Below are 16,387 nucleotides of genomic sequence, written 5' to 3'. Positions count from 1 at the left end.
CTCCCACAGTTTAGCAAAAAGCAGGCTAGGCACACAGTTAACCCTTTGATCGCCCCTGATGTTAACCCCTTCCAAGCCATTGTCATTAGTACAGTGACAGTGCATATTTTTTAGCACTGATCACTGTGTTAGTGTCACTGGTCCCCAAAAAGTGTCAAAAGTGTCAGTTAGTTTCCGAATGCCTGCTGCAATATTGCAGTCCCTCTATAAGTTGCTGATTGCCGCCATTACTAGTAAAAAAAATAAAATAAATAAAAATATCTCCTAGTTTGTAGATGCTATAAGTTTTGCGTAAAACAATCAACATACGCTTATTGGGGTCTTTTTTTTTTTTTTTACCAAAAATATGTAACAGAATACATATTGCCCTAAATTTATAAAGAAATTGGATTTTTACAATTTTTTTATTGGATATGTTTTATACCAGAAAGTGAAGAAATGTTTTTTTGTATATTTTTTTTTTTTTTTCAAAATTGTCAGTAATTTTTGGTTTTTAGTGCAGCAAATAAAAATCGCAGAGGTGATCAAAAACCACCAAATGAAAGCTCTAGTTTTGGGGTACAGTGTCGCATGACCGTGCAATTGTCAGTTAAAATAACACAGTGCCGTATCGCAAAAAATGGTCTGTCATGAAGTGGGGTAAATCTTCTGGAGGTCAAATGGTTAATGTCATATGCTGTTTGCAGTGGTTCTTTTGCTATTAACTACTTTGGATTTACTGAATAAATTCCTGATTCATTTTCCAGAAAGGGAATCCCTGTTCACAGAGGCTCTGTCCTGGGTGTAGGTACTGCCAACTTTATTATTATTCCCACTCTTCCACTTTGTGAGGGTTCTAGTTCTTTTATTTACCTACAGGTTTAGTGTACTAACCTGTTTTGGGAGGGCCATTTGTCATAACCGCCCTTCTCCAAAAGAAGGCTACACACGTGAGGCAAGATCACAATGTTACAGATTTAAAACCATTGAGTAAATTTATTAAAACTTCCCCCATCCCCAATTGGTCATATTTTCAAATCAGACACTTCCTTAATTCACTTAACAACGCTGGAGCTTTATCGAGAGACCCTTCTCCTTTTGAAAAGTTATGCCTACGCACCTCGCCCACACGCCATCTCATCTCTATCACATATAATCTCCTGACTACAGACCCGCATGGCATTATCAACAAAGCAAAACCGAGATGGGAAACGGATCTTAGCCTTTTCTTCTCTGACAAAGAATGGGTAAACATGTCCCAGATTGCACATAGAGCTTCCCTTAATGTTACCACACAGGAGAACTGCTACAAACTTTTAACTAGGTGGTACCGTACCCCAGAGATTCTCCACAAGTTTCACCCTACCATCCCTGATACATGCTGGAGATGCCAGTCTGATACGGGAACCCTCCTCCATATTTTTTGGACTTGTCCAAAGATCCGTCCCTTCTGGAATTCAATTCGGGACACGATCACAAAAGACCTGAATATAGATATCCCCTTCTCACCCGCCCTATTTCTACTTCACTTTACTAAAACCCCCCCTCATAGATACTGCAAATCCCTCCTACCCCACCTTCTCAATGCAGCCAAAGCTTGTATCCCACCCCACTGAAAGTCAACTGATCCACCTACAAAACAGGAATGGCTAAATAGAGTGGACAAAATTGCGAAACTAGAAGAGTTGATAGCCATTGCCCGTGACAGAACAGATTCTTATGCTAGCATTTGGGCTCCCTGGACCTGGTTCCGTAGGTCTTACTCTCCAGCTCCTCCTCCCGACATAAATGTACTACCGACTTAACCCACAAATAATGACACGTGATGCACCTATTGCTGACACCTCGAACTTACTCTATATCACCTAAGGATTCTTGGCTAAACATGCTCCTGATCCTTTCTACCCGACTGGGCCATGGGCCCCTCCCGCCCCTAAGCAAGGGAAGTAGTGGGAGTGGGCCTCGGACCCATCCTCAGTTGATAACCTACCAACCTTGATACTCATCAAGTACTTGAGTTGCTAATCCTCAGATTTATTGACCGTTTTGGCCTGGAGGCGGAAGCCGCCGACTCCTGCCCTCCACCCCCTCCTACCCTACCCGACTCTCCCTCATCCCCACCCGTTTACCCTTCCTTTCCTCCCCCCTCTCTTCTTCCCTTCCCCTATTCCACCCACATAACTCTTCCTAAATTTCATTGGGAGTTGGACCCTGCTCCCAGGGAAGCCAACTCCCTACAGGAACATACTTTCTCAAATACGATCATAAAAATGATCTCTTTATGACTTTACCTTTTCCAAAACCCACACTAAAAACTCCATTAAGAATTTTTGTTTAATCTCCACACGTTATTTCTATATGCCTAAGGGCTGATTCACTCCCACAATAATTTCGATTAGACATGTCACCATATGCCCCTATTCGTCCGTTCTTAATGGTTGTGTTTCAAAGCTGAATGGAAAACCATCCCTTGAAAGAATGATTTCCTATTCCTCCGTTCTAGATGCATTATAAGTTACTGAGTTTTCTGAATTACTGTTACCCACTCTGTTTCAGCATGATAAGCAATATTCGTGCTATGTTGACTTTCTATGCATGATTTGTTATATTTCTCATGTAAACCATGCTGGTTAAAATCAAAGTTGTTGATACCTTAATGTCTCTTGTGCCAAGAGATTGCATTTTCTGTATATTTTCTGACAATTTCTAAATAAAAATTTTTTTGGAAAAAAAAAAAAAACTGAATTCAAAGCAATCAGCTACAGTTACATGTAAATACATGTATAGTACCCCCGTGGACTACTGAAGGCAGGGTGTAACCTCTAGAGGCAGGGGGCGAGTTAGCATTTAACCCAATTAATCCCTGAGCTAATGGCATTAATGGGGAGTTTTGAACAGAAATTGGGCACCAGTCCATTTTGATCTTTTCAAAGCTTTATTGTAGAACTTTAAAGAAGGTAGTAGGAGAGAGGGTTAGGGGTCTCAGATACCAGTAGTCGATCACTTACAGACTCCTTTAATCCAGAAAAAGTACAGCTTCACAGTACTAGAATCTTTTGGCTGACCTGGCAATACTGCAAACACGTTTTCAGATGTAGAACAAGATTTATAGTGCCAGAACCTTTAAGCCAACCCGACAACACTGTATGCATTTATTAGATGTAGGTGCTTCCTCCAAACGAGTCACAAGACCCTCATGAGAGACCAGCCTTCATCCTGGCTCTCTCCAGCAAGAGTCCTCCCCTGGATCTTCTCAATTTGGCTTGGCTTCTTCCACCCTGGGCAAGACAGCCTAAGACCCACCTCAGGATTAGTAGGCCCCAGAAAGGCTTCTGGGCCTACATGCACAGCTCAATTAAGCAGCACGTCTTCAGGCCAGGAGGGCCTGAGGCGAGAGAGAGAGAGAGAGAGAGCACATATCCCTGTCCACATATACTGTATATCCTCTCCCAGAATGCACCAGTGGCCAAGAACCATTTACTGGGCTGGCTGGAAGAAAAATAAGTATTCATAACGCAAACTAATTGTACCATCTCATACTGGCCTGTGGTACCAGTGGCACCTCCTGGCAACAGTGAGAAATGCAAAACCAAATTGAGATTAGGGAAAGACCAGATAAACTGTACACTCAGTCTGAGCTGTCTACAGCCCAGCCAAAAACTAAATTTACATTATAGCCCCAGTTTAGGATCAGGGGGCTACACATTCATTAGAGCGGTTTTACCTGCCAAATGATATGCATTTCTGTCCATCCAGCCCTGAGATTTACACAGCCCCATCACACAGCACAGCCAGGTGGATAGAATTACTTTCTCTTTTACAGTTGAGGAATACAGTAGTGTCCTAACCCAGCCCCAGTCTGCTGACCCGGCAGTCAAAGTATAGTAGCAGACTGATGAGATCAGGAACTGCAGTCTGCTCACATAATTTGCAATAAAAACATATTTACCATTCTAAAGCCGCCCTCCAACCTCTTTGCATATTATTTTATGTATACTGTGATTCTGTACTTGCCAAATATGCTGCAGAAATCTCCCACCACTAAGTCTGGCTGCAGCCATTTTAACTGTGGGCAGCTGAAGCTGCTGCCCGTTCACTACTTGGATTTACACACACACACACACGCGCGCTTGCCTGCACATTTCTCCTCTCTTGACCAATACTCATGGATTTCTGCAGTCTCCTGTTATCTCCACCCTCATCCAGCCTCCTTCAGCTCTGCAGCTCTCATTGGCTCTCCTATGACTCACCCCTCCTCCTTTGCTGGCAAACTCTCACAAGAGTGAGAGAGAGAGACCTGTGCATGATGCCATTAGCCTAGGCTAATTACCAGAGAAGGAAGAGGAAGTGGGCTGTATAAGATATTTAATGGCAAAAAAAAAATGTTTTACTATCCACAGTTAAAACAACAAGGATAGAAGACTTAATAGATGGAAAGATGAAAACATGATTAAAGATCTGCTTTAAGGATCAGTCTCTGTTTTGATGCTATCAAGGGTAAATCCCCAGGTTTCACAAATTTTGTGAAACTCAGATTTTGACCGGAATGGTTACAGGTTCGCCTCCACAAAGAGGGAACCACCAATAATGCAGTGAATAGTATTAGAAGGAATAGATAATCCAGTATCCTGTTCTATAAATGGGTGGGCTCACATCAGTCATATTTTAAGTGCATGTTGAAGCTATTAGAGAGAGAGTTAGCAATCCTGTGTAGAAAAGAGCTTCTTTTTTCATTTTTGCATTGGTACAGACAACGGCAGGTTTCCCATTCCTTTTATTTGACGGTAGCTTGCATATTAGCTCTACAAATAAGAATTAAATAGCAAGATTCACCTTCATAGACATCAGATTAATTCCGAGTCACCCTTCTACTCACTTACACATTCTCCTCCTATCAGCATGTACATTTGCTGCAAATCTGGCTTTTTTATTCTTATGTAGAAAGTCTCAGTATCATTTTTTATATTTGTTTTTATACTTACCTCTCTCCGGCGTCTTCAAGCCAGTCCTGTGATGCACAAAGTCTCTTCCCCGCCCCCCCCCCCCCCCCTTAGTGCCAGATCTTCCACAATTCCTCAATGGTGCAGAACGTGATGATGTCATTGGTATTCTATGTATAATTTCCCTATGACCGCAGGGTGCTGTGGTGTTGCCCCCTCATTGGGTGGACCCGTGATGCCCTGAGCAGAAACAAGCTATTGTTAGGGACAATGCCAAAGAAGAGGTGAGTATTACACACCCTGAGATGCTTTTGCTTTGTTTGTTTGTTTTTTAAACCAGCTGGGGGGCAATTTATGAAAAATCCAGCCCAGAGTTGGGCTATAAAAAGAGTAAAGACCCCTTTTGTTAAGCCGGCATAAGTATTACACATATTATATTATATATGATCACCTAGATCAGGTGTGCTGATTGTTTGAGTCCTTGGTGCCTGCAGAAATGATATCCGGAAAGTTTGTTCCACATTTTGTAGAAGCCCTGTAATGAATTCTCTCTGCACTTTTTTAGCGATGGTGCTGAAATTGGAGATAGACTGAGCGATCTCTTTGGTTATGTTCTTGAGTTCCTCTTTTGCTGTCTGTGATGAGAAAAATTGAGACAGAAGGTGAGAGGAAAGAAAGGAATGGGAAGGAGAAGGGGAAAGAAAAGAGGAAAGGAAATGAAAAGGGGAATTGAAAGGGAAAGGGAAAAGGAGAGGTGAGGGAAATCGAAAGGAAAAAGGATAGGAGAGTGAAAGGAAAAAGGAGAGGAGAGAAGAGGGAAAGGGAAAGGAAAAAAGGATAGTAGAGTAAAAGGAGAGGAGAGTGAAAGTGAAAGAAAAAAAGCATAGGAGAGTAAAAGGAAATAGGAGAGGAGAGGAGAGAGAAAGGAAAATGGGAAAAATGATAGGTGAGTGAAAGGAAAAAGGAGAGGAGAGGGAGAGGGAAAGGAAAAGGAAAAAAAGGATAGGAGAGTAAAAAAGGAAAAAGGAGAGGAGAGGAGAGGGAAAGGAAAAGGAAAAAAGGATAGGAGAGTGAAAGGAAAAAGGAGGGGAGAGGGTAAACGGAAAGGAAAAAAGGAGAGGAGATTGAAAGGAAAAAGGAGAGGAGAGGAGAGGGAAAGGAAAAGGAAAAAAGGGATAGGAGAGTGAAAGGAAAAAGGAGAGGAGAGGAGAGGGGAAGGGAAAGGAAAAAAGGAGAGGAGAGTGAAAGGAAAAAGGAGAGGAGAGGAGAGGAGAGGAGAGGAGAGGAGAGGAGAGGAGAGGAGAGGAGAGGAGAGGGAAAGGGAAAGGAAAAAAGGAGAGGAGAGTGAAAGGAAAAAGGAGAGGAGAGGAGAGGAGAGGAGAGGAGAGGAGAGGAGAGGAGAGGGAAAGGGAAAGCAAAAAAGGATAGGAGAGTAAAAAAGGAAAGAGGAGAGGAGAGGGAAATGAAAAGGAAAAAAGGACAGGAGAGTGAAAGGAAAAAGGAGAGGAGAGGGATAGGGAAAGGAAAAAAGGAGAGGAGAGTGAAAGGAAAAAGGAGGAGAGTGAAAGGGGATGGATTTTTGGCACGGCAATCAAATGTAAACAAGGCACATGCATGACTCCCACTTTTCATACTGGATTTTCTTACCGCAACACTGATGTTATTTTTTTGACAAGATTCATTCAGAGATCTAATCAATTGCTCTAGAGCAGAGCAGGATGCATCCTGCAAAAAGAGAACTCAAAAAAGTTAGGTTTAAAGAACACAAAATCTGATAACCTTGTAGAGGCTGGCATACAGAATATATGTGATGTTGGCATTACTTTATCTTAATTTCTCCATACATAAGACATACTATGGCACATTTTTGGACAGTATTCTGGTCCCTCTTGATAAAGCTGCATGGGCTAGAGAAAATATTACTGCCAGCACACTTGCACTGAGTAGCAGCTGAAATCCAATGAGCTACCAACCTCCTGTTGTTGACTGACAACAGGAAGGCCACATGAGAGTGGCAACTCTACTCTGAATTCAGAAGCATCATTGGCACACCACCTCAGGAAGCTACATCAGGTGGACTTCTCTGGCAATCTTTTCAAATCTGCAATAATATCTGGTGATCTTGCCAAGAAGGTCTTTGTACAGCCACTTGTAGGCAGGTGCAGGTTTCCCTCCATCAAGTAGCTTTGATCCAAGGGGTGGGGGGGATTGGGGTAGTAGACTGGTGTAACGTCCTCCATGTTTCCTTTTTTTTTTACTCATGAACCTTTGCTGTAGCGATGTTACACATAACCCTTATCGTGGTTTCAGACCCAAATTCTTTAATAGTATGCCTGGACCTCACATGCACCTCTTTGAATAACTTCAGACTACGCTTGGAGCAGTAGAATCAATGTCTACTGTAGACTTGGCAACATGTATAACATGTAATAACATTCAGTTCCTAGCTGAACTTGACTGTGACTGCCACAGGTTACCTGCGCAGGTGAACTCTCTTAGAGGAAAGTCCAAACTTGGCAGTGTTCTAACAGAGAAGTCCACGATCCAGGGTTTTTCCCACGAATCGGCGCTCCAGAACGGATCGTAAGTCCCAACAAGTGTTAAGTGTAGATTCCCCAGTGCATTTCCCAAGGGTTCCCCAGAGTCCCTTAGGATCTGGACCTTTCACCTTTTAAAGAACACAGGAAGGAGGCTAAACCCCAAAAAAGCCTGCGAGCCTACCGGGGTAAGTCGGCAAAGACTTTAACATTAACCCCTTCACCCTTACCCAGGCGTCCGGATGCTAACTACACATACAGTAGGCGAACCGGCCTACAGGTGGCACTGTGCCACTATACAGATAGAAAGGAGTCTTTAGAGGGAATTTTCCCTTCAGCGACTCCGTCAGTGTCTTAGGTAAAGGCTGTCGGATTGAGGACTGCAAATTCTGGTGATCTTTGGTGTGGAACCTTACAAATTTGGTAATACAGGCCCAAGCCTGGTGATGACTGTTAGTCAACTTCATCCCAGTACTAATCATTACTGTTATTATTTATACTGCCACAATATACAAGATACTAAAACCTCAAGAACTGTGTCTGTCTCTCCTGATTGGGTGCCTGGGGCCAGGCCCTACCCACACACTTCCTGTTATGGAGTGACAGTTGTCTTGCAATGGTGCTTCTGCATTGTCATCCTTTCACATGCCCCCTGGTTGGGATCACAAGTGGCCATACCTACACACCTTACCCAGGCAAAGTCTACTGTTATCACAAGCAAAATGTCAGACCTGAGCAGTCATGTGCTGTCAATATATGAGTACAGGAAGGGGCTGTAAGGAAGTGGTGAAGAGGAGCAGCACTGCGATCTAAAAAAAGGTCAAAGTAGAACTAAAGATAAAACCTTTTTACATTTTGGATAGAGTAAGGGAAGGTTAAAACCCGTGTACCATTTTTTTTTTTTTTTTTGCCCATATGTGCTTCATTGAGGACATGTCCCTTCACTTCCTGTGCCAGAGCCAAAACAGGAAGTGAGTGAAAATCCCTCCAAAGTGAGGGAATTCCTTCCCTGGTTCTCATCATGGTCACCAGTAGTGTCCCAATTGGATGATTTTCTTTCTATTCCTGTACTGGGGATAACCCATGATCTGGAATTTTCTTCTACTTTCACTTTCAATGAAAATGGTAAATGGGAGAAATAGAGAGGGTGAATCTCCCTAACAGGGGAACAGACAGCAAAAAAAACCTGTGACCCACGGTTTGTTTAGTGTGCCGCTCAGCCTCGATCGCTGTGGGAAGTAGTGTGGGTGATGAAGACTCCACTGCAGGAGTGCCAGCAAGAGATGGAGCTCGTCCCAGCTCCTGTAGTCACTGTAAGAAAGAGAGGAAAGATTCCTGGTGCCGCACACCCACAGAGTCCTATGGGGATATGAGAGAGACAACCTCAGCCTGGGCTCCCACCAGGCCGCGCCCCCAATGTGTTCCACTCTGCCCCCCCGGAGCTTATTAATGGGGAACAGGACTAAGCTCCAGAGGGCAAAGCGAACCGTGTTAGCGGGCGTAGCTTGGCGGTAGCCCAGGCTGAGGTTGTCTCTCTCATATCACCATAGGACTCTGTGGGTGTGCGGCACCAGGGATCTTTCCTCTCTTTCTTCCAGCAATAAAAAATTGACAGGTGATCTAATCCTTCTTTACATTATCCAAAACGAAAAAAAGAAAAAGTTTAGCCTTTAGTTTTACTTTAACATTGAGGTAGAAATAGTATTTTATGGGAAAAATACCATGCCGATTGGTTTTGCTAGAAAGTGTTTTAACAAACTAAATATCATTCACGTAGGGATTAGATCTACTTTAAAGGTGATCTCCAGGCAAATATAACATACAGTACATAAATGAATGCAGATCTGTATTGATTAGCACATCATGAAATTATTATTTTTTTTAAAGGCAAGCAGTACCTAAATTTGACTTTGAATCAGCTTACTGCTGTTCCCGTACAACAGAACATAGACTGGGAGCGGGAGAAGCAGCACGAGAAGCCAATAAGTTGTGCTGTAGTGCTCATGGGTCAACAAAGAACATGCTCATAGGAGGAGGGAACAGAGTGATAGATTTGAGCTCATATGTCTCCTGCTTCTTCTTTCAGTGCCCAGTTACAAGCTGCAGAAGGGGGGATAAGACCTGTAAGTGCAGATGAAAATCAGATCATCTGCCCTGTCAGACAGGACTGTGCTGTGTGGCAGAGCTGTGTAAATCTTAGAACTGGTTGAACACAAATCCTTTGGCAGGAAAAACAAATCTCATATTAGTACCGTATGTCATGTGAACTGTATATTTAACCAATTGCCTGGAGTTCAGCTTAAATTTCGAATTTTAATTCTTTGGTGATTCAAAATATATTTATCTTGATAAGCAAGGATGAGCTAAGGTTCTGGGCGAATTAATTTCAGCCTGAAGTCCAGTAAACCATTACATGATAGCAGGCTGCTGGCCCAGTCTGGTGCAGCCATAAAATTCCCCACCCCACAGCCACATGTAACAAAGGGCCAGTGGTGCTGATGATATTATTGGCCTAATATAGCCACATGACTAGATGTGGTCATTGACACTTTGCAAATATGGCCATATTAGGTCAATGATGTCTGTAGTATTTCCACCCCTTTGTTATGTGCCACTGCAGGGTGGGGAATTGCACACCCACAGCCGATTGGACCAGCAGCCTGCTATCATGTGACAATTTTCCAAGGTTTTTCACTCTGTTTGGCTGGAACATTAGCTAATCTCTACTTATGAGTGGTCAGCACCACACTGCATTCCTGTTCAATTCACATGTGATTCAGTGCATGTCAATTTTAGCCCATTGATTTTGAATGGGTTCAAATTGCACCGTATCACACCAAAGTCATGTATGCACTAATTTTGGAACTGCACTGCAATCGGATCGCATGGTACTTTAGTAACATGTGATCTAGTGCAGGCAAATGCATTGGGGGAAACGCGCACAGATCGCGGGGTTTACTGCACCACATTCGTGTGAACCTAGGTTTATAAACTGCATTGGGCTGCAAACAATTAAATGTATAAAAACAAAGGAAGAATTGAAAAATATTTTAAAATTACCTTTTTATTCTGATTGACGCAGGATTCCATATACCTTTGTTGCGTAGCTTTAGGCAAACACTCTTCATACAATTCATGGTAAACAATAAAATGAATTAGTATCTTATGTATAAGTCATCCTAATATTATTTAGGTATTCCCCCACATGACAATGCCAAGGCTTGGTGATTGGTTGTCCACGCACCTAGCACTGCCTTGTGGGAGGGGTGTGTGCTTATTTTATAGTCTTGCCTTTCTCAACCCTTTTACCCCGGAGAAACCCTTAAGCCCCGGTTCACATTTGTGCGAGTGCCGGGTTCTCATGTAATGTCGGAGCGCACTGCTCCGACATTACATGCGATCAGCTGTGCGGTGCGAGTTTAGCCATACAGTTTGTATGGCTAAATTCGCATCGCACCTGGAGCAAACACGCACAGGACCCTTTTTTGCAGCCGCATCAGGATCGGATCGCACAGCGGTTCACACTTGTGCGATCCCATCCTGTGCGAACTGCACAATCGCACTGCGATATGCGATCAAACTGGGGGTGTCGTTAAGATTACATTGACACCCCCAGCTTATCGCATATGGCAGTGTGAACTGCCGGGGGTGCGTGTGCGATGCGGGAACAGGCTGCGAATTCGCAGCCTTCCCTCATCGCATAAATGTGAACCGAGCCTGAATTATTTTTTAGGTGTCAGAGAACCTTAAAATATTGCTTAAAATATTTATAACTACAGCTCATGGTACATTAGTCTGATCAGTAAGGTGTAGACAGTTTAAAAAAAAAAAAAAAAATAACGAATAAGGTGTGCCTAGTAACCCCCTGGTTACATGTATTTTTGATAATAATCTTGAAATAAATAAATCATTTATTTAGCTTAAAATAAAAAAAAAAGTGGAAGTGTAATATAAAAATGCATGCAACTTCAATTCGATTTCTGCAACAATTTCTTCTGTGGTTTATATAAAGAGGAAGGGCTAGAACCTATTTTTGAATTGTTGCAGGAAGGGATTTTAAAAATCTTCCATTTTACTGAGTAGAGAATCTTTCTGCTGCTGCATGGAAATGATCCCTTATTTGTCTACTCTAATCTTTGCAAAGAATGCGCTCGTTGCAGACTCGTAACATATCCATAGCGGATAGGGTAGTGCTGATACTACTACTAATATTACAGAAAATAGAATACAGTGGATTGTGTAGAATTCCCCCTGTTAAAGGCTGAGGATTTGTATTTCTTTCTATCCAGTCCTTAAACCTGCACTGCTCTGCCACACAGCACAATGCTGCTTGTATTAAAATGATGTATTATTATTTACAGAGCTACATTCATTTGTGACTTTCATATCTGGTTGCATATTTGCTTTAATGTAAAAGAAGAATTGCACTTACATAGTAATGGCTCAATTACAGGTCCTTCCACTGACTCATAAAGCTATAGTAAACTCGTTACTTAAAAATAAAAAAAACTGGTCCCCCTGAAGGTTTAAGTCATAATGTACTAGTATGCACCGCATATTAGCACATTAAGACAGACTTACCTGTTAACGGAGTCCTCCAGCACATCGCTGTGACAGCTCCCTCGGCGCTTCCATCTTCATTAGGTCTTCCTTCTGAGTGTCTGGTCTTCACCTGGTTGAATTGCTGGACCGCAGAGACTTTACTCCCGCGCATGTGCACAGGAGTCACATCGCCATGGCACACAGAGCAGGCCGTAAATGTGATCTGAGCTGTGCAAGTGCAGCTCAGGTCACATTACCCGCTGACAGGCAGGGGGAATGTTTAGAAAATCCCTGCCTGTCAGTGGATTTTGTCAGCAAGCAGGGCTGCTGTTAGAAATCATGGGGCCCCGTACATCCCACCAGGCAGCCCCCCCCCCCAATTACAATAATTTCACTAAAATACACTAAAACCATTATTAGCGGACACAAACATAACAGAGAACCTGTCTGAATTAGACCTTAATTGTTTTTTACATTTTAAAATGTTTCAAATTATTTTATTTTTTTGCGTTACTTATTACAATGTTTAATTAATATTATTATTATTATTTTTTTACAATTTGTTATTTTTTTACAGAACAGGGAAGCCTGCAGCACTGCAGGAGGGGGGATCAGAAGCAGGCAGAACAGGGAGGGTGATCAGTGTCAGAGAAGTAATTACAGAAATGATGCCCTGTGTCTGTGTCTCCCCCTGCAGCAGCTGAAAGCTGTCAGGAGAGGGAAAAACTGCTGCAGAGGAGCCGCACAGGGCTTCCTTTTGTAATTGCCTCTCTGCCCGACCGCACCAATTCCCCATGCTGTTGGGGCCCCCCTCTGTGCCCGCGCCCCCTACAGGAGGACTGGTGGTTCCCCCCCCTATCAGCGGCCCTGTCAGCAAGAGTTTACTACCACTTTAACAGAAGAGTGATCTTTCACTACTAGGATGCCAGCTGAGAGTAGGAATATTACTGGGGGTAACCATCTTTGTGTTCATGTTGGATCATCAAGAATGATGCCACTCTATAACAGCCCTTATCAACTAGCGTTCCATAGAACCCTAAAGTTCCTCCAGAGGTTGTTACCCACAATAAATGCTTAAGGATCCCAGCTCAGGCTATCAAGGTATGATGAGTTGAATGCGGCTGACTAGTGAGGTTTCAGGCTGAGGAGAGGTCCATTCAGACCAAAAGCACGCTGCAGAAACCTCCTCCAGACGTTGCTGGGGGTTCTTCAAGCTATGATTGATTGGACTTCCATCTTGATGGTCCCTGGATAGTCTTATGTTCAATGCCACTCATCAGAGCCAACGGCTTCACACCAATGATATTTATAAAAGTTAGTAAGGGTGGCATTGAGACCACCTCTGTAGGTGGGAAATTCTTCCTGCTAACCACCATTCTTCCATTGACCCCTGATGAATTGTTCTTAGCAGTGGTCTCTTGAGACTTGAAAATTATTTTGAGGGTTTTGCTAGGGTGAAAAGGTTGAGAAAGGCTGCTACAGAAGATTACTTCTCAGTTAGCGGTCAGTGGAATTATATTGACTTCAGTTTGCTGAAATGCCTGTAATCAAGCTATTGCTTGGTTAATACAAGTAATTTTTCATAACTATATACATTAAAAAAAAATCTGCTAAAGATTTTTCAAAATGTATGTGTAGCCAAAACTTCTTTTTTTTTAGTTTTGGATGAGTTAGGGAAGGGCTAAAACTATGTCATGTTATTTTTAGCCATCTGTATCTTATTGGAGAAATTCCCTTTAATGTTTGTCCCAAAGATGCAGTAAGAAATCTCCTTAAAGTGGTAGTAAAGTCTTTTTTTTTGGACTTGTACCTACAGGTAAGCCTATAATAAGGTTTACCTGTAGGTACATTGAATATCTCCTAAACTTGCGGTGTGTAGGAAATATTCCCAATGGATGCAGCCGGTAAGGTCACCGGGGCATGCGCTCTGAAGGTCCGGCATATTGCGCTGGACCTTAAAAGCTCCATGCCGCTGCGGTCGTCTCCCACACACAAGGTACGGGAGTGACGTCATCGCGGCTGTGGCTGCGGCTACTCATACAGCTGAAGCCCACAAACCCAGGTGAAGATGGAAGCCCTGTCAGCAGTGGCAGCGCGCCACTGGAGGTTTCATCCTAAGGTATGTATTTCATAATGTGCTAGTATGCAATGCATACTAGCACATTATGCCATTGCCTTTGCAGGGGATTTTTTTTTTGGCCAGCCACAGTTTACTACCACTTTAAAGTGAGAGGGACCCCCTCTTATACATTTGACACTGAAACATGTGTTCCCCTTGAAAGAATTACCCTCACTTCTTGAGAAACCTCAAACATTTTGAATTTCCACTCACTTTCTGTTTAGAAAATGGTCACCAGGACATTTTACAACTATACAACACTATTCTAAACACATCACATACAGTACTTTAAAAGCGTGTTTTAGTAATACAAAATATGATAGGTGATGTCACCAAATAAAAGGTACATTTTACATCTTTTTTTAATTTAAATTCATTTCTACATTTCTTTCTGACACTTGTGGTAAGCAGTATATTATCTAACACTCACCTATACATGTATTGGAGATGTTTGTGAAACCATCTAAGCACAAACATTTGAAGGAGCCCACTGTATTTTTACAGTACATATTGGGACCACACTTATAAATATTCTGTTTGCACTCATCGATTTCTGTAGAGGGAAGAAAACATTTTTTTATGGTTACATCTTCAGGGAATTGAGATCTCAAATAAAATCAAAAATTCCTAAAAAACCTATTGGTGAATGAGGTGGCCCATTATTTCGATGAGCCAGTAGTAATGTTCAAGAGGCAGAAGAGTGGCAACCTTAACCATAACCAGAAATAAAAAGATCGGGTTGGCTGAGAACTTTTCATTTGAGTCTTATTGCAGCTCTAGTGGAATTTTGCAATTGTTTGTTAAATGAATGGCTAACAATGATAGAACAGCATCCTGCCAAACTGCATCCCGTGTTCGTTAGCAAAATACTGTATACACTAACTTTTCATGACATCTATATAATGCTGGTAATATATTTGCTTATTATTTATGTCACTAAAATGAATATCCATCTTGGACAGTGTGTGTGTGTGTGTGTGAACTTGGTAAATGAGGCGTAGCTGTGTTCACATAAAATTCCTAATAACATTTAAAGGGAAGGGAAAAACAAAAAAAAAATTGATTTTTGCTTCTTCGTGATTGGTAGGTTGAAGTAAACAGAGCTTCACCTTATTCACTAAACTAAGTGAACAATAAATCAACTATTCTCCTCTTTCCTTTGGGGACCCCAAACCCACAGATACAAGTGGTCTACGTTAATGCGCCCTGCCTCCCAAGGTAGCCTGGCATTCCCGGATTTTTGCAAATATTTTTTGGCCATCCAGCTAGTCACGGCTGCCTGGTGGCTGAACCCTGATGTCACCAATAGTGTTGAGCGAGCACGGACTGTATTATTCGTGTTCATGCCGAATAATTGGATTTTTTTTACCCGAACACGGACACGAACACTTTACTGTATATTCGGGTAAAAATCCGTGTTCGGTCATTTTATTTCCGGGTTTTGCATGCTTTGGCGCGCTTTTCATGGCGGGCTTTCAACAGCCAATCAACAAGCGTTTAACTGGTGTGCCTAAGCCATCCCAGCCATGCCTGCAAATGTATCAGTAGCTGTGATTGGCCGTCTGAAGCATGTGACCAAGTCTTTATAAGTTCGAGGCAGCGCCGCTGCGGCGTCATTCTGCTGTTTAGATCAGGGAGAGAGCACACATCAACGTGCTGCCTGCTGATTAGGGACAGACAGGAAAAAAAAACATTTGTGTCTGGATAGAATTAAGGGACAGGTCGGAGTGTGTTAGGCAGGGCGAGTTGTAGGCATTTTAGGGACAGAGTCTGCTGATTTTAGGGACAGTGCGTTCTACAAACTACAATCGACATTGCTGTGTGGGGTGGGGTTTGCAGTCACCCGATCTACGATCTTATCAATCCTGTTAGGGATAGAGTCTGCTGATTTTTAGGGAAAGTTTGTTCTACAAACCACAATCGATATTGCTGTGTGGGGTGGGGTTTGCAGTCACCCGATCTACGATCTTATCAATCCTGTTAGGGATAGAGTCTGCTGATTTTTAGGGAAAGTGTGTTCTACAAACTACAATCGATATTGCTGTGTGGGGTGGGGTTTGCAGTCACCCGATCTACGATCTTATCAATCCTGTTAGGGATAGAGTCTGCTGATTTTTAGGGAAAGTGTGTTCTACAAACTACAATCGATATTGCTGTGTGGGGTGGGGTTTGCAGTCACCCGATCTACGATCTTATCAATCCTGTTAGGGATAGAGTCTGCTGATTTTTAGGGAAAGTGTGTTCTACAAACTACAATCGATATTGCTGTG

At 42.6% G+C, this 16,387-nt stretch overlaps 1 protein-coding gene across 1 annotated transcript in view; it reads right to left on the bottom strand.

The window, feature by feature from the left end:
• The window catches only part of LOC309552799 (adhesion G protein-coupled receptor E3-like), a gene marked incomplete at its 5' end in the record, with an annotated part of 123,887 nt that overhangs the window by 65,201 nt on the left and 42,299 nt on the right, over positions 1 to 16,387 (bottom strand). Inside the window, 4 exons of the mRNA XM_082253713.1 lie at positions 5,371 to 5,554; positions 6,567 to 6,644; positions 10,517 to 10,578; positions 14,548 to 14,670. Of these exons, the coding sequence (XP_082109839.1) occupies positions 5,371 to 5,554; positions 6,567 to 6,644; positions 10,517 to 10,578; positions 14,548 to 14,670 (447 nt within the window). The remainder of the gene's footprint in view (positions 1 to 5,370; positions 5,555 to 6,566; positions 6,645 to 10,516; positions 10,579 to 14,547; positions 14,671 to 16,387) is intronic.

The sequence above is a fragment of the Pelophylax lessonae genome (genome assembly GCF_965119305.1).
Source record: "Pelophylax lessonae genome assembly, chromosome: 4".
NCBI classification, from domain to species: Eukaryota; Metazoa; Chordata; class Amphibia; order Anura; family Ranidae; genus Pelophylax; species Pelophylax lessonae.
This window is presented reverse-complemented; position numbering and strand designations above follow the sequence as displayed.